Source organism: Pongo pygmaeus, chromosome 11 (assembly GCF_028885625.2).
Source record: "Pongo pygmaeus isolate AG05252 chromosome 11, NHGRI_mPonPyg2-v2.0_pri, whole genome shotgun sequence".
Taxonomy (NCBI): Eukaryota; Metazoa; Chordata; class Mammalia; order Primates; family Hominidae; genus Pongo; species Pongo pygmaeus.
This window is the reverse complement of record NC_072384.2, coordinates 69,288,685-69,307,129: the sequence shown is the minus strand read 5'-3', so window position 1 is coordinate 69,307,129 and position 18,445 is coordinate 69,288,685. Positions and strand designations below refer to the sequence as shown.

The following is an 18,445-nucleotide window of genomic DNA, read 5'->3' as shown; positions in this document are numbered from 1 at the left end:
TTTGCAGAAAAATTAGATCACCCTTAGAACTCTCAAGGGCAGATATATTTTAACTAGCATCTCTTCACACATCACAATGATGCTTGGTGTTTAGTCTGAAGAATAAAAAACAATTCAGTATTTTATAGTATAAATTGCTAAACACATAATTACAAAAAAAGTGTGCTTGTGAAATTAGGCTATCTATTCCTTGAGAGATGGAATTAGGTATTAGTTTTCTATTGCCACAAATATAGCAATTTAAAGCAAGAGTTTATTATCTCCCAGTTTCTGTAGGTCATAAGTAAGGCCATAATGTGACTGGGCTCTCTGCTCAAAGGTCTCACCAAGCTATAATCAAGGTGTCAGCCTGGACTGTGTTTCTCATCTGAGGCTTGAGGTCCTCTTCCAAGATCAAGTGGTTGTTGGCAGAATTCATTTCCTTGCAGGACTGAGGTCCCAGTTTCCTTGCTGGCTGTCATCCAGGAACTGCTCTCAGCTCCTAGAGGTTGCCCACATTCCTTACTACATACCTGTGTCCATCTTTAAGCCAGCAATGGCATATGCTTCAACTCTCTGACTTTCTCTTCTGCAACCAGCCAAGAAAATTCTTTGCTTTTAAAAGGCTCATCTGATTAGGTCAGGTCCACCTGGATAATTAGGTCAACTGTGCCATAAAACATAACCTAGTCAAGGTAGTAGATACATCAAATTTACAGTAACAGGGTGTGTACAGCGGGGGTAAGTCTTGGGGACCATTTTAGAATTCTGCCTACTACAACTGTCCTAAAGAGACTCATGTGACAAACAAGAGGTTTCTATACTGTACTTCTCTATCCAACCCTATCATGACTTTAATAGTCTTTTCAGCCAGGCACAGTGATGCCCACCTGTAATCCCAGCACTTTGGGAGGCTGAGGCAGGAGGATTGCTTGAGGTTAGCAGTTTGAGATTAGCCTGGGCAACATAGTGAGACCCTTGTCTCTACTAAATAAATAAATAAATAAATTGGGCATGGTGGTGTGTCCCTGTATTCCCCTAGCTACTTGGGAGGCTGAGACTGGAAGATTGCTTAAGTACAGGAGTTTGAGGTTGCAGTGAGCTGTGATTGCATCACTGCACTCCAGCCTGGGCTACAGAGACCCTGTCTCCAAAAAAAAAAAAAACAAGTCTTTGCAATTCACATTTAACTCTAATATCTCTATTTTTAAGTGCATGTTTAAGCATAATGAAAACTGGCCATGACAAATATGCTTATCTTTGGGGAAAACAGAGATCCTTTTGTTTGCAAAGAAAAAGATTTAAAGAAGAATCTTGCATTCAAAAAGCCTAGTTAGTGTATATCAGTGTATTTGTTTCATTAAGTTTAATACAACCTAATGAGATAATAAGCCACATACTCAATTTAAATGTACATATTTAAAAATGAAGGTTAAGAACATATTATCTAGCTATATATAATCAAGCATAAGATTTAGAAAATATTAACACAATATAATGCAAACATTTGTCACAAATATGCCAATGTTAGCATCCTCCCTATATGAAGTACTCAGACAAATAGATAAGCAGAACACAAGACCCTACAAATAAATGACCAAAGAACATGCCCAGACATTTAAAAAGAAGTAGAAATGACTTAAGTCGGATCTCAATGAACTCATTTATTCAGTGTATAGGATGTGTGAGATGCTGGCATATGGCAAGTACGGGGCTGCTATTCAGCCAAAGGCACTGTTAGGGGGGTTTGTGGCCAGCATCCATTCTTATTAGTTGGTGATTATTATCTGATAGGTTGGTGCCTTGGTGCCTTGTAGTGTTTGTTAAATGTTTTGATTATTAGTGAATGTGTGTCAAATGCTTTATCACCTCGTTAGTAGGCTAAATAATGGCCACAGAAAGACATCATGTTCTAATCCCTGAAACTTGTAAATGTTGCCTTGTAAGAAAAATGGGTTGCAGATGTGATTAAGGATCTTAAAAATGAGGGGATTCTTGGTCGGGGGCTGTGACATTCATGAGTACTTGACCCAGGACGCAGCTTAACTGAGCCTTAATAGAGAAAACCATACTTTGTTTTAGTTTTTTATTTAATGTATTTGCACCCAGGCTGCTCTTGGCGGTAGTTTCTGTTTGGCGGGGATAGGACCTATTTGAGTTCTGTCAAGGGGGCCTGGAGGCTCCATGTCTAGGCTGGTGCCTATGGCTCCAGGGACAGGCAGTGGGAGTCGGGAAATGTCACAGGAGCCTTGGCCCTCTCTTCTGAAAGGAAGCTGGGAGCAGAGATCGGTTACAAGATGCTGGAGCCGCTGGCACCCCACATGGGAACTCCCAACCAGCTGTGGTTCTATCTGAGCACCGGAGGGGGTGAGGGAACCTGAGGGCCATGGGGAGGTGGACAGCCGGGTGGCGGGCCAGCTGAGTGGTCACGTCCAGGAGGCATGGGGCTAGCCGTGGTGTCCCTTCCAGTGGGGTGGTTTTCTGAATGAGCAGGACCAAGGGCCTCTGTGGCTTTGGCTCTGGCGGGTTTTTTTTTTTTTTTTTTTTTTTGAGATGGGAGTCTGGCTCTGTCACCCAGGCTGGAATGCAGTGGCACGATCTTGGCTCACTACACCCTCTTCCTCCCAGGTTCAAGTGATTCTCCTACCTCAGCCTCCCGAGTAGCTGGGATTACAGGCACGCACCACCACGTCTGGCTAGTTATTGTATTTTTAATAGAGACGGGATTTCGTCACGTTGCTCAGGCTGGTCTTGAACTCCTGAGTTAAATGATCCGCCTGCCTTGGCCTCCCAAGATGCTGGGATTACAGGCGTGAGCCACCACACCCAGCCAAGTTGTGCTGTTTCTGTGGTCAGAGGAGAAGGGATATTTTCTAGTCCTGGCGAAGTGCTCCCCGCTTCTCTGAGCTGAGTGGGACCCTCTGAGCCTTGGAAGCCCACCAGATGGAGAAGCTGTTCTTTAAAATCCTTGTGGGTGTTCGAGGCCCACCACATTAATTAGAAACCAACTTTTTTTTTTTAAGTTAATTCATTTTGCACAAAACTCCAAAACAAAACTCGTACATTGCTGGTCCCAAAGGGGAGGTGGCCGAGTGGGGCAGGGCTGTGGTGGAAGCCCTGAGTCCCGTTTCTGACCTTGCAAGGCCTTGATTTTCCTTTCTGTCATTTCCCCCTGATGGTGTCACTTCTCTGCCTTTCCTTCCCGCCGTGCAAGTGTGTCGGCCCCGTGACCCCAGAGTCGTGTGTCCCCTAGACTTCCTAGGACGTATCTATTGTACACACCTATAAATGCCTCTGTTTTATGTTGATAGAGATATATACTGTAAATAGCATATATACTTGAGCAATATATATGTTAATATAAAAAAAATGAGGGGATTATCCTAGATTATCTGAGTGGGTCCTAAATGCAATCCTTATAAGAAAGGGGCAGAGGGGAATTTGATACAGAGAGGAGAAAAGAATGTAACTATGAAGGCAGAGATTAGAGTGATGCAGTCACAAGCCAAAGGCCTGTGGCCACCAGAAGGTGGAAGAGGCAAGGAATGAATCCCCCCTAGGGCCTGCGAAGGGCTGTGGTCCTATTGACATCTTGATTTCAGCTCAGTGAAACTGTTTTGGACTTTTGGTCTCCAAAACTGTGTTTTAAGTCACCCAGTTTGTAGTAATTTGTTACAGCAGCCACAGTAAACTAATACAATGCCTAATTCAGTAAATCTTCACAATAATCTCAGGATATAGGGAATTTCATTATCCCCACTTAAAAGAAAACCACAATATTAAGAAGCTATTAATTTATTCAATTCAGAGCTAGAACTCAAATTCAGGTCTTTCTAATTCAGAGTGGAGGTCTTACCACTATGTTGCATTAGAAAATAAAAATGAGATTCCAGAATTACTCTTTCTGGAGGAAGTGGGACTGGACTAATCCTCCCACTGTAAATAATTTAAAAACTGGACAAAAGATACGAAATAACAGTTTTCAAGCATTGGTCAACAAGCAGTACAGAACTGTGGTCCCTGAGAGAGAAGAAACAAATGAGGAGAGCCTTATAATTGTCTGTACTTTTGCCTGGAGACACGTTCCAGCCCAAGGTGCGGGGAGGGCAGATCCCCCAAACAGACCACAGTAGTCTTGTTGAGTTGAAGGAATGGAGATCAGTTTGGGGAGGCAAAAGTGGCTGGAATTTGCAGGGCAGAGTACCAGAAAGGAAGAAGGTAAATCAGAAAGAGTTCCAGAAATCTGCAAGGGAGGATGTCCCCTTGAGTCTGTGGTTGAATACTAAGACATACTTGTGTAGGATGAAACCCCGTAAGTCTGTGCAGAGAATGACCCTCGGAACTATAAGCTAAACAATTCCCAGAGCTCACGCAAAGCTGGAAGACACTTGAGTCCCAATCAGCCCCAGAGAAACACTGGTTTAATCAACTGGGGAGCAAAGAAGAAAAGAGAAAAGACAATACTTATGTTAAAAAGGCAGGAGAAAAAAAGGATGGCTACATAGAAGAACAGATAGATACGTGACAAAAACAAGAAGAGGCAAATTTTAATGGTAGAATCCAGATAGTGGGCATATAGGCATATGCTATAAAATTAAAGGGTTAATAAAACAACATTATGAAAAACATGCTCATAAATTTCACTACTTTGATCAAATGAACAAAGTCCTCAAGTGACACTTTTTAAATGTCCACACATTTTTTTGACTTTCATTCACCCCAAGGTGGTGTCTAATTCTCCTCTTTTTCAGTGTGGGTTAGACTAGTGTTCTATTTTAACAAACAGAATATGTCAGAAGTAATGGTGTGCCACCTTTTCTTCTTTTCCTTTTTTGTTTTTTGAGACGGAGTCTCAAACTGTTGCCCAGGCTGGAGTGCAGTGGCGCGATCTCGGCTCACTGCAAGCTCCACCTCCCAGGTTCACGCCATTCTCCTGCCTCAGCCTCCCGAGCAGCTGGGACTACAGGTGCCCACCACCACGCCCGGCTCATTTTTTTGTATTTTTAGTAGAGAAGGTGTTTCACCGTGTTAAGTCAGGATGGTCGTGATCCGCCCGCCTCAGCCTCCCAAAGTGCTGGGATTACAGGCCTGAGCCACCGTGCCCGGCCTCTGCCACTTCTGATATAGGTAACAAAAGGCCTTGTAGTTTCTTTTTTTATTTTTATTATTATTTTTTAAGACGGAGTTTTGCCCTTGTCGCCCAGGATGGAGTGCAATGGCACAATCTCCGGCCACTGCAACCTCCGCCTCCCGGGTTCAAGTGATTCTCCTGCCTCAGCCTCCCAAGTAGCTGGGATTACTAGCGCCTGCCACCACGCCCGGCTACTTTTTGTATTTTTAGTAGAGATGGGGTTTCCATGTTGGCCAGGCTGGTCTTGAACTCCCGAGCTCAGGTGATCTGCCCACCTTGGCCTTCCAAAGTGCTGGGATTAAGGGCATCAGCCACCACACCTGGCCTGTAGTTTCTTCTTTGCCCTTTCTCTTGGCTCACTCACTTGGCAAGAAAACAGCTACCTTTTTTTTTTTAAGGATACTTGATCAGCACTATGGAAAGGCCCATGTAGTTGGAAAATGAAGCCTTCTGCCAATCAGCAATACCTTGAGCCTTTCTTTCGGTGAGAAACTGAGGCCTCTTGTCAATAGCCAATAAGGAAATGAGGCTTCTTGCCAAAAACCACGAGTGGGCCACCTTGGAAGCAGATACTCCAGCCCCAGTCAAGCTTTCATATGGCTTCAGCCTTAGTTAACATCTTGACCCATTTTTGATCCTGAGCCAGAACTACCCTGCTAAATGTTCCTGAATTCCTGACCCACAGAAACTGTGAGATAACTGTTTATTTTTCCAAGCTGTTAAGTTTTGCAATAATTTATTGTGTAGCAATAGATAATTAACACAATCAAACTACCAAAGCTTGCTCAAGAAAAGCTTCACAATGGAATAGTCCTATATAGTAAAAGAAATGGAATTCGTGGTTAAAACCTTTCAACAGAGAAAACTCCAGGTCTGGATAGTTTCACTGTTGTATTCTATCAAGCATTTAAGAAAGAAAGAAAAAATGCCAGTTATTAGCTTAACTGTTGCTCCTTTCAAAGTAATATTTCTTTTGGCTTCTTTATACTTTTTCCATCTTTGGTTATCAGCAGTTTTACAATGGTGTAATTTCATGTGGTTTCATTTTATTTATCCTGTTTGGAGTTTATAAGGGTTCTTGAATCTGAAGTTTGATGTCTTTCAATTTTTTTTACAAAGTTTTTAAATATATTTTTTGTATTCTTTTTTGTTTGTTTGACCCAAGTCCTGCCTCAGGATCTATCTTTCAATTTTGTAAAGTTTTTAATAATTATCTTTTTTTTTTCTTTTTTTTGAGACAGAGTCTCAATCTGTCCCCCAGGCTGGAGTGCAGTGGTGCAATCTCAGCTCACTGCAAGCAAGCTCCGCCTCCCGGGTTCACACCATTCTCCTGCCTCAGCCTCCCGAGTAGCTGGGACCACAGGCGCCCGCCACCACACCCGGCTGTTTTTTTTGTATTTTTAGTAGAGGTGGGGTTTCACCATGTTAGCCAGGATGGTCTCAATCTCCTGACCTCGTGATCCGCCCACCTAGGCCTCCCAAAGTGCTGAGATTACAGGCATGAGCCACCACACCTGGCCAATAATTATCTCTTAAACTATTGCTTATGTTTCATTTTCTTTCTTCTCTCTTGGGATATAAATTTCCTCCGTTAGATCTTCTTACTAAATCTATGTCTCAACTTTTGTATTTTTATTATTTTGTCTCTCTGCATCATTCTGGATTTTTTCTTCTAATTTGTGTTCATTCACCAATTCTTTCTTCAGCTATGCCTGTTCTGTCAATTCTATCCATCAAGCTCCTAATTTCAATCATGCTAATTTTCAGTTCTAGTGTTTCCTTTAAAATTTTTTTTAAATTGACACAAAATAATTGTCCATATTTATGGCATATATGGTGATATGTTGATACATTTACTGCATAGTGATTAGATCAGGGAAATCAGCATATTCTTCAACTCAAAACATTTCTCATTTGTGTTGGGAACATTCAATATCCTCTATTTGGAAATATATATTATTGTTAACTATAGTCATCCTACAGTGCAGAAGAATGCTAGAACTTATCCCCGCCATCTAGCTGTTTCATTTTGTTTTTAATATAATTTTCAATTCTTTGCCAAAATTCTTGTAAGTTTAATTTTCTTTTTCTTTTTTTTTTTAAGCTTGTCTCTGAAAACTCCAATATCTGGAGGTCCCTACAGATGTTTAAATAGAAGCTTCTGCTGGTATTCACTCATGTCTCTTTCTGTGGCTACTTTTTATTGTGTGTTCTACAGTGTACCTGCAAAACTGTTTATAGATTTATTTTGAGGCCTAGTTTGTTAGTTTTCTACACTGTGTAACAATATTACCACAAGTCTGGTGTCTTAAGAACAAGACACATTTATTATCTCACAGGTTCTGTGGGTCAGGAGTCCAAGCACAGATTAGCTGGCTTCTTTCTGTTTCCTGCAATCAAGACTGCAATCAAGGTGTTAGCCAGAGCTGAGGTCTCAGCTAGGTCTCCACTGAACCAGGATTCACTTCCAAAATAACAAGGTTGTTGGCAATCTTCAGTTCCTAGCACACTACTGGAACAAGGATCTGTTTTCTTGCTGACTACTGGCTAGAGGCCACCCTTAGTTTCTTGCCATGAGGCCCTCTCCAAAGGCTGGTTTACAGCATGGCAGCTTGCTTCTTCAAAGTCAACAAGTCTCTCTTAATAAGATGAACATTAGAATTTGCTGTAATCATGTCCATCTCATCATCTTCGTGGTAGTCTATGGATTAGAATCAAGTCATGGGAGTCTCCCTCCACACAAGGAATACCAGGGGACAGGAATCATAGTGGCCACCTTAGAGTCTGTCTGCCACACCTAGGATGTTAATTTCTTCCTGAAAAGCAAATGTAGATTTGCTTCTGCCATGCATCTGGGAGCTCTAAAAACCTTAGATAACCTCAATCTAATTTCAGAAACTGAGGGTATTTGAAGCTGAGCTGCCATCCCTTTGAAGGCCTGCTTACTTCTGGACCACTGTTAATCCTAATGAGTAGCCATCTGGGATCCTCACTCCAAGTAAGGGAAAGGGTTTACCAGTACAGGCCCCTTCTTCCTTGTCCCATAAGGTTGTCAAAACGGCCATTCAACATCTCAGCAATCGCTTACCACTTACAGAATTGGCCAACACAAGGGAAAACAGCTCCCCTAACAAAGTTTCTGTTTCCTTAGGAATTCTTCATTGTTGCCAGCTTGCTGATGTCTTCAACCAGGTGTTTTTAATTAATTTATTTTTAGTTTATCTTCTTTTTTTTTTTTAAGAGATGGGGTCTCCCTATGTTGCTGAGGCTGTTCTCAAACTCCTGAGCTCAAGTGATCCCCTAGCCTTGCCTCCCAAAGTGCTGGGATTAAAGGTGTGAGCCACCGTGCCCAGCCCAGATGTTTTTAAAATTTTGTTCAGCTGCCAGCTTTTCTAGATGTTCTCAGTGAAGATCTAGGACAAATTTCTTGGTCTACCATCATTGTAAATGAAAGCCTTTATTTTTATTCATTGTAGAGATGGGGTCTCCCTATACTGCCCAGGCTAGTTTTGAACTCCTGGCCTCAAGCGATCCTCCTACTTTGGCTTCCCAAACTGCTGGGATTACAGGTGTGAGCCATAGTGCTCAGCCTACTTTTTTATGTCCAGCATTTGGAGAGGGCCACATGGCAAGAAACTCAGTCAGCAAGAAAACAGATTCTTGTTCCAGTAGTTTGCTAGGAACTGAATATTGGCGACAACTGTGTTATTTTGGAAGTGAATCCTGCTTCAGTGGAGCCTCAGCTGAGACCTCAGCTCTGAACACATCTGAAATCTGAACACATCAACATAATCTAACCCGAACACATCAACATAATCTAACCTAAAGCAAAACAAAGATTTTTCAACCTAGAAAAAAGATTAGAGAGTACTAATTATATTGAATATTTCTACTTCTGGAGCTTTCCATAATTTGGAAAATACAATATTATTAAATACTGCATTTTTATGGCTAAAACATCAATCTAGAAATTAGCATGGACTTATAAAACATTTTAGATCAGTTGATATTTTGCTAATATTTCTATATGGAAGTCTTAAATATTGAGTATTCCTGCAAATTACATACAGTATTGAATTGCTCAAAACTGCATTGCCAAATATAAACAACACACCGATTAAACTAGCTACTGTAGTTGTCTATGGTGCTATGATATAAAGTTAGAATATTTGAAGGACATTAATATGTACTTCATTTCAAACGGAAAGCCTGAAATTGATGAAAACTTCAACAATAGATACTGCATCCCTGTCTTTAAAATACACTGGTTTGGGAGGATATATAAATTTGGTAGCCTTTTATTCTTATGTGAATAAAGCATCAGACTTTATTTTTTAAGATCTGTAACTACTGGACATACTTTTAAAATAAATATCTGGCTGGCCACGGCGGCTCATGCCTGTAATCCCAGGACTTTGGGAAGCCAAGGCAGGAGGATCACTTGAATCCAAGATTTTGAGATCTGTGCAAAGTAGTGAGACCTCATCTCTAACAAAAAATAAGAAAACATTAGCTGGCATGATGGCACGAGCCTGTAGTCCTAGCTCCTCAGGAGGCTGAGGTGCGAGGATCACTTGAGCCCGGGGGGTTGGGGCTGCAATGTGTGGAGATCAAGTCACTGCAATCCAGGCTGGGTGACAGAGACCTTGTCTCAAAAAAGGAGGAATATCTAAGAGAATAAAATATGCTTACTTGCTCCAGGAATAAATTAAAAAATATAAACTATCAACCACCTTTAGTGGAGACCACTAGTGTACCTAACTCAATTCTGTACTTTTTTCCCCAACTTTTCCTGGGCACATGACTACCTGGGATGAAAGCTGTATTTTCCATCCTTCCTTGCTATTTACAAGTAAGGCACTATGACTAAGTTTGGCCAGTGACATTTAAATAGAAGTGTTGGGTACAACTTCTGGGAAATTTCTTTAGACAGGGGATGTAACTTTCTCACTGCCCTCTTTCTTGCTGGCCAGAGTGCTGCTGTGAGGGCTAGAGCTTCACCAGAAACCTTGGATCATGGGTTGAATACCAAGTGCTGCGGCTGGTAGACTAACACAGCAACCCTGAAATACTTACCTCTGGAATTCTTTTATGTGAGAGGAAAAAAAAATTCTGTCTTTTTTTTTTTTAGGCCTCTGGTATTTGGGGTTTTAGTTTTATGCTGCTGAACCTAATCTTAAGTGATACACTTTTCAATTGCTGACATATTAATCCTTTATTAGAAATTGTAAATGAGAAATTATATCAACACCTGAGGACCAAACTACAACAGAATATTCCATAGGCTCAAGATTTTGAGACATTCTGGAAAGAGTTTTCTGTAAGGTATATCCTTTCCGTGGCATGGCAACATCGTCATTCTTTAAAAAGGTGACTGGACAGACATCATTTCCACCATCACCAATATAAACAATTTGTGTATAATTCACTCCCTGTTGTAACTGTTTATCTACAAATTCTATCAAAACTACCTTTTTGCAAAGATTCTTTGGGCATCTATTGCAAGAATGAGTATGATAATTTTCGACAGTGAGATGACCATTGCTATTAAAAGCTGCTGGATTTGTAAACACTTTATCAAATACGTCATGAAAACTGGCAGCTTCTAAAACCCAATCTATGAAGACCGAATTTGAATCTGAAATAATAATGCAGTCAAATTTATCCTTATTCTTTCTTATAAAGTTGAAGAGTTCCACCATCCCTGGAGTGAAAGGCAATGATGTCACTGCTCTTTTCATTTCATGTTCTCTTACACCTTTATCTCCCAAATACTTAAAGACTCTGCCCATAAATTCTGTCCAAAATCCTTTTTGATAAGAATCACGTAGTTCAATAGGAAGCTTTTTGTTGGGAGCACATTGTACAATCCAAGTGTCACTATTGTCATCTATGATTGTATTGTCAAAGTCAAAAACTAGCAAAATTTTCATGGTTCCAGAAGTAGATTTGGATTACCCTGAAAAAGAAGAAATATTATTCCCTAAACAAACTCTGTTTACATATCTAGCTAAAATACTTATTTAATAAACATAACTAAATGTTAATCTGCTAAAAGAAGGAATATAAACAAAGTAATTAAGCACTTCAAGACCACTACCTAACCACTTTTCTCCAAGAAGCAAAGTTCATATTTGAGTATTTTAAGTGGAAAACAAAATATATAAAAAGGACATTCATAGTATTATTGTGTTCCTGGAGGTGTGTTTCTTATAGAAGTTATAAGAAAGAAAAAAAGGCATTTCTTACTATCATTAAATCATTAAACAAACCACACTTATTTTATTAGATTAAAATATTTACAATCCTCATATTAAATAACAGATCATGTATAAAGGACTCTCTGTGTACTAACCAAAATTCTGAACAAATTTAACATAGCATGAAATCTTGGAAGATGTAAAATAACTTTTTAAGAAAAGGTATTTACTAACAAAAACAAGCAATGGGGAAAGGATTCCCTATTTAATAAATGGTGCTGGGATAACTGGCTAGCCATATGCAGAAAACTGAAACTGGACCCCTTCCTTACACCATATACAAAAATCAACTCAAGGTGGATTAAAGACTTAAGTGTAAAACTCAAAACTATAAAAAACCTAGAAGAAAATCTAGGCAATATAATTCAGGACACAGCAAAGGCAAAGGTTTCATGACAAAGATGCCAAAAGCAAATGCAACAACAGCAAAAATTGACAAATGGTATCTAATTAAACTAAAGAGCTTCTGCACAGCAAAAGAAACTATCAACAGAGTAAACAGACAACTTAGAGAATGGGAGAAAATTTTTGCAATTTATCCATCTGACAAAGGTCTAATATCCAGCAACTATTATAAAGTTGAAAAGTTCCACCATCCCTGAAGTGAAAGGCATCGATGTCACTGCTCTTTTCATTTTATCTTCTCTTACACCTTTAGCTCCCAAATAGTTAAAGACTCTGCCCATAAAATCTGTCCAAAATCCTTTTTGATAAGAATCATGTAGTTCCTTGATAAGGAACTTAAACAAATTTACAAGAAAAAACAAACAGCCCCATTAAGAAGTGGGCAAAGACACAAACAGACAATTCTTGAAAGAAGACAATACATGTGCCCAAGAAATATATGAAAAAAAAGCTCAACATCACTGATCATTAGAGAAATGCAAACTAAAGCCACAATGAGATACCATCTTATACTAGTCAGAATGGCTATTATTAAAAAGCCAAAAAATAACAGATGCTGGCAAGGTTGTGGAGAAAAAGGAACACTTTTACACTGTTGGTAGGAGTGTAAACTAGTTCAACCATCGTGGAAGACAGTGTGGTGACTCCTGAAAGTCGTAGAGGCAGAAATACCACTTGACCCAGTAATCTCATTACTGGGTATATACCCAAAGGAATATAAATCATTCTATTATAAAGATACATGCATGCGTATGTTCACTGCAGCACTGTTCACAATAGCAAAGACATGGGATCAACCTAAATGCCCATCAATGATAGATTGGATAAAGAAAATGTGGTACTTATACACCATGGAATATTATGCAGCTATAAAAAGGAATGAGAAGATGTCCTTTACAGGGACACGGATGGAGCTGGAAGCCATTATCCTCAGCAAACTAACACAGGAACAACAACAACAAAAAACAAACACCACGTGTTCTCACTTATAAGTGGGAGCTGAATCATGAGAACACATGGAAGGGAATAACATACACTGGGACCTGTCAGAGGGTGGGGGGTGGGAGGAGGCAGAGCATCAGGAAAACAGCTAGTGGATGCTGGGCTCAATACCTAGGTGATGTGCAGCAAACCATCAGGGCAGACACTTACCTATGTAACAAATCTACACATCCTGCACATGTACCCCTGAACTTAAAAGGTGGAAATCCAAAAAATTAAAAAAAGAACGTATTTAGCTTAAAATCAATTTCTAAATACCAACATTATAATTAAATGATTGCTGACACTCTATATGATATTCTAAACAAATTACCTGAGAACTGGAGGCCAATTTAATTCTTCCAAACTAGAAGTAACTTTTAGTTAAGAGTTTTCACATGTTTATTTATATCTGCTCTAGATAGTTAAGCTCTGGGGTGCCAAATAATTTGAATACACCTGAGTAATCATACTGTTTGTGGTGTGACAATTACTTATGTCTGTTTTCATTAGAATATAATGAAGGTGATTAATTATAAGTCTCAAGAGAAAAGGAAAGAATAAGCTGGTCAACTGATGGTAAGAATAAACATTATTTATAAAAAATAACTATATAGAATATCCAGAAAATGATATAATTAATGTGTGTAAACAGATAATAATAATAATTTTGAGAGTCATTATATGTCAGGCACTGGCCTAAAAACTTTGCAGTATCATACCATTTAATTGTCACAACCCTATTAAGTAAGAATCATTATTATCCTCATCTTAAAAATATATAAGCTGGATCTCGAAGTGGTTAGGTGTTAGTAAAGTGCCAGAGCTGGAATCTTAGGTTGATTTGATTCCAAACTTCATGCTTTTAAGTACCAAATTCTAGTGTTAAAAAATAGAATATTTAATGACTACTCATTAGTTTAAAAATATAACACTAAGTAGGCAATTTCAGCAGAAAGATATTTAATTACATAAAAACATTCATTACTTTCAAAGTACACACTAACCATAACACCACATCTGTGATACACTTTATAACCATTTTGAGGTTTTTACAAGAAATCCTAAAAAGGCAAAGAACCACAGCAATAAGAAAAAGATCAATTAAAAATGAAAAACATGGCATTTAACCACACATATTCTCCAGTTTATAACAGCAGACACCCAGTAGTGAAGACAGGATAGAGCTCTTGACTCACATAAGACTAAGTATTCTGTGTCTCTTAATTTAGAATATCTAGAGAATAATTAACCTACAGGGGTATCACCTGTTGTGTGAATGTGGCTGGTACATAATTTTTGTTATTCTGGATCGTTGTATCACTAAATGCCTAATCCAGATGCTTCTGACTGGTTCCCTGAGATTTAAATGCAGAATTCACTTTCCTACAGAAACAATGTAATAAATAATAAGGCATAATTGACAATCACATTAGTACTGTAACTAGGCACATTTTAAATTAAATATGCTTTTTGAGAATTCTGAACTTATAATTAAAAGAAATTTCAAATGTGACTCACTGTTGTTTGAAAACTGCCTCAAGCCTAAACTTAATTAGCCACAAATTACTGAAATTCCTGAATTATTAGCCTCAAAATAGCATGAGACTAAGGTAACACAGTTCCCCTGCTGATCTGAAAGTGCACTTTTAAAATTTTCACATCTTTTTCTATTAGTATTTTCTCACCATTCAACATAAACCTTTAAAAAATACTTACCCAACTTAGTATTTCCAAGACAATCTTACTTCAGCATTGGGATTAGGATAAACAATCACGACAATCTTCAGTTTTAAACATCAGCCAGTTGTTTTCAAATATTACTCCTATTCTATATAAAGGGAACACAGTCTTCTGGTTTGGAGCAAAATAATGGAAACTTCTTAACTCCTAAAATTAATAAAAGTATTTTAAAGGCTTTAACATTTGTATTTTCAGGCCGGGGGCAGTGGCTCAGGCCAGTAATCCCAGCACTTTGGGAGGCCGAGGCAGGGGGATCACGAGGTCAGGAGATGGAGACCATCCTGGCTAACACAGTGAAACCCCATCTCTACTAAAAATACAAAAAATTAGCTGGGCGTGGTGACGGGCACCTGTAGTCCCAGCTACTTGGGAGACTGAGGCAGGAGAATGGTATGAACCTGGGAGGCGGAGCTTGCAGTGAGCCGAGATCGCGCCACTGCACTCTAGCCTGGGCAACAGAGCGAGACTCCGTCTCAAAAAGAAAAAAAAAAATTTTGTATTTTCTAATTATGTTGTTTTTCTTATGTCAGAAAAGTATCTCTTGGCAATAGGAGAACAAAGTTTTGCTTTCCACTTGGTATCGACTTGGTGTCGAAAATAAGAAATGTTATGTGAAAATAAGTTTTTGTCCAGTGGATAAAATCACAGTGTTAAGCTGATTGAGTTTTTCAGAGTCCATTTTTTCTTTTTACTTGTTTAATAGAGGAGTTCCACATTCTGTTGTCAATAGACATTGAGATTTAGTGCTGTACTAGAAATTAAAATGTCTCCAAAAATTAAGGATATGCACAAAGATTTAGTTTTAAGAATGTGAATCTATTTTGAAACCAATTTGTTAAAATTCCAAAAAGTTAACTGTTCTCTTCAAAAGCACAATCTATGTCTATTTGGTATGTCTGCAATGTTCCCATAGTGTAACAATATCCTACGTGCTTTACACAATAATGAAAATTAAAAATTACACAGATATCCAAGAATTGGGAAATAATTAAGTAAGATATGCATTGATAGCATATAACAGAATATCCAGCCAGTAAAAGCCAAGATATTCAGTTCAAATTAAATAAGCAAGTCACAAAATAGTGTGTACAGTATAATCCTGTTTTTGTTTTAGAAAATGTTTACATGTGCAGTGGGATGGTTATGGTTGGTTCAACCGTAGTTCACACTTTTTCCAAATTAATTTTGTAATAAAATTTTTTTTCTTCTCAGAATAATTTAAACTCTGTTTCAGATCAGAGTGCATATGCTACGTTATTAAATTCACAACAAAGAAATAAAAGAGTGGTGGGTATAGGACAAATAACTCTAGACTGACTTGTTGTGACAATCCACAGGTTGGAGCTGGAATCTCGAGTCTGAAGTCAAATTATATCTGACCACCATGTCAAATTGGCAAGTAACTGACATCAAATCATGAGATTCAATACTTTTGTAACCAATTTTGTTAAAATTCCAGAGAATTTTTGTTGGGAGACAATTTTCCCTGCGTCTCTGGTGGTTCTGCATGTCTTATTGACTGCCGTTTCCTCTGGACTATTGTCTCAAGGATGTTTGTACAGTGGACAGCCTTGAGAAACATGCTTATTTGTCCAAATGATAAAGATCTGGGTTCCCTAAGCTCAGGGCTCCTTTCCTGTAATTCGACACACACTACATCTAGGTGACTTCTTGCCCACTTTGCATTATCCTGTGGGAACTGGGGCTTTAGGGAACTCAGGCAAAATTGCTGATACACTGGCTACTGCTGGGAGTAATTCATTCCTGAAACGAATAGTCTTGTGTCTTCCATGAAACTGCCAGGCTAAGTTAGCCTGCAAACAGGGTAAAATCTCTGTTCCTTCCCAGTTCTTGACAATTTTTATTTTTATTTTTTGTTTTGAGAAGGAGTCTCGCTCTGTTGCCCAGGCTGGAGTGCAGTGGCACGATGGTCGGCTCACTGCAAGCTCCGCCTCCCAGGTTCACGCCATTCTCCTGCCTCAGCCTCCAGAGTAGCTGGAACTACAGGCGCCCGCCACCGCGCCCGGCTAATTTTTTTGTATTTTTGGTAGAGACAGGGTTTCACCGTGTTAGCCAGGATGTTCTCAATCTCCTCACCTCGTGATCCGCCCGCCTCGGCCTCCCAAAGTGCTGGGATTACAGGCGTGAGCCACCACGCCTGGCCCCCAATTCTTGACACTTTTTAAGGTATAGTTCCAAAAACCTACCAACGCTGTATGTGCACAAATAATTTGTCTTCAAATATTTTCTTAATTATTCAATACTTACCAGCATTATTACGTGGAACATCTGATAGAAAACCTAAAGAAAAATAGCACGACTATGTGTTAGAACATTCGTTATTAAAAATCTTTTTGTTCTTTCATTTTGAGAGACTCCAATTTGGTGCATTATGTGTACACGTCAGAGCCAACTTGTTAGTAATGAAGTTATCTGTACATCAATGTGTTAGAAAAGGATCTTTTGAAACCAAACGCGCAGCTACTCCTAACAGATTTCTGTGGTCATGTATTTACCAAGAAATTTAAAATATCTCAAAGGTCCTAACGTAAATGTTCTAAGCATATCATTAAGTTTTAACATTCCTATTTTTAAAAAACTTGGCCCCATCTAGTCCTGACCATGCCTCAGAAACCAAAGGATTAAAAAAACAGCGTTTATGTCAGCGAATCCGCGGGTTTTTATAGTTAAGGGAGGGTTTTGCTCCTCACACTCCACCCGCGAGATCTGCGGACGCACACATCACGCCTAGGCCTTGCGCGCTCACACACCTGCCGGCTCCACCCCGAGGGTAGGCATCGGACCCAATCGGCGGTCGTTCCCCATAGGGAGAGCGCAGGTGGGGATGGGAGTAGCAGGCAGGGCGGGGGCCCACGGGCTTCTCACTGACCCAGGCCCGCCGTCGGCAGCCGCCCCGGCGCCCGTGACGCTCCTGCGGGTTCAGTCCTTTGGCCTCGCCCCACGCCTGCCCTCTGGGCAGCCCCACTCACAAGCCCAGCTCGCAGGCGCAGGCGCCTCTCTTTTCTAGCCCGACCGCCAACTGCAGCACCTTCCTTGTTCCTCGGCTACGGCTGGCGTCACTTCCGGCGGCGTTGCCAAGCAACCGCGTGGTTCGAGTAACAACTCCGCCGGCTGGCGTCCGCGGCGCTTGGCGCCACAGTCACTATTCCAGATCTAGGAGCACCATGGACACCTCGTCAGAGATGCTGGTACGGTTTGGACGGCGCTGTGGACGGGCGAAGGAAAGTACAGGTGAGCTAAACTGACCTATCCAGGGACAGGGATTGTTTCTGGACCCCCGGCATGGAGTGAGAGGAGAGGATGCCGAATGAGGGATTCAGTTGAATTTTGAAATGGACTCCACCAGGTCGAAAGCATCCTCAATAAGCATCTTTGGGCTCTGTGTGAAGTTAGGCCGTCTTGCCCTCAGGTGAATGGGTGAAGGAGGGAAACGGGGAGTGTAAGTGGGTGGGAGAATGTTTACAGAAATAGGGGTGTAGAAAAGATAGGAAATCAGAGACCGCCACCCCCAGCTGACCTAAAACTGCACAGTTGCAGCTCTGAGAGTCTGGGTTTTGTTAAATTTTCCGCACGCTTAAAGTTTGTTATTCACTGATTGAATTGGAATATCTCTTGGAAATATAAGTCACCTCTTTAGAGGCTTGGCTCTTCTGCAAACCTGCTGATTGATCTTTACTAAAAGTCTCTGAAGGAAATATCTCCATTTCCTCCTCTCTAAAGTAAATATAAGGTCTCCCTCTAAGTCAAATGCTTTTAGAGAGTTAAAAAAAATCGTGCGACATAAAGTACTGTAATTCAGGTGACCTGTTATAACAATTTGATTTTGGAATAGAAATAGACTTCTAAAGAACTCTGTGAATTCTAGTAACGACAGTTTCTTACGTCTGTAAATTAGCAATTAATGTTGTCATGGTGACAACTAGAA

At 40.0% G+C, this 18,445-nt stretch overlaps 2 protein-coding genes across 9 annotated transcripts in view; one reads left to right on the top strand and one right to left on the bottom strand.

Annotated features, from left to right (window-relative positions):
- Nucleotides 1-6,294: 6,294 nt before the first annotated feature.
- PHOSPHO2 (phosphatase, orphan 2) lies at nucleotides 6,295-17,567 on the bottom strand. 7 transcript variants are annotated; one of them, XM_063648293.1, is made up of 5 exons: nucleotides 17,490-17,567; nucleotides 16,768-16,800; nucleotides 14,476-14,646; nucleotides 14,025-14,142; nucleotides 6,295-11,069 (listed from the first exon to the last, which is right to left on the bottom strand). In XM_063648293.1, the coding sequence occupies exon 5, from the start codon at nucleotides 11,041-11,043 to the stop codon at nucleotides 10,318-10,320; it is 726 nt and encodes a 241-aa protein (XP_063504363.1). In that variant the 5' UTR covers nucleotides 11,044-11,069; nucleotides 14,025-14,142; nucleotides 14,476-14,646; nucleotides 16,768-16,800; nucleotides 17,490-17,567; the 3' UTR covers nucleotides 6,295-10,317. The 7 variants fall into 7 exon arrangements, with proteins under 7 accessions (XP_063504363.1, XP_063504362.1, XP_054332944.1 ...); XM_063648292.1 differs by having other exon boundaries at nucleotides 17,271-17,555; XM_054476969.2 differs by having other exon boundaries at nucleotides 17,390-17,542.
- Nucleotides 17,567-18,445, top strand: part of CFAP210 (cilia and flagella associated protein 210) — a 53,924-nt gene continuing 53,045 nt past the window's right edge. For both annotated transcript variants that reach the window (XM_054476965.2, XM_054476963.2), the window contains exon 1: nucleotides 17,567-17,751. Coding sequence is in view for 1 of the 2 variants with exons in the window: in XM_054476963.2 (XP_054332938.1) it covers nucleotides 17,685-17,751 (67 nt within the window). In the remaining variant the exon portion in view is untranslated. The remainder of the gene's footprint in view (nucleotides 17,752-18,445) is intronic.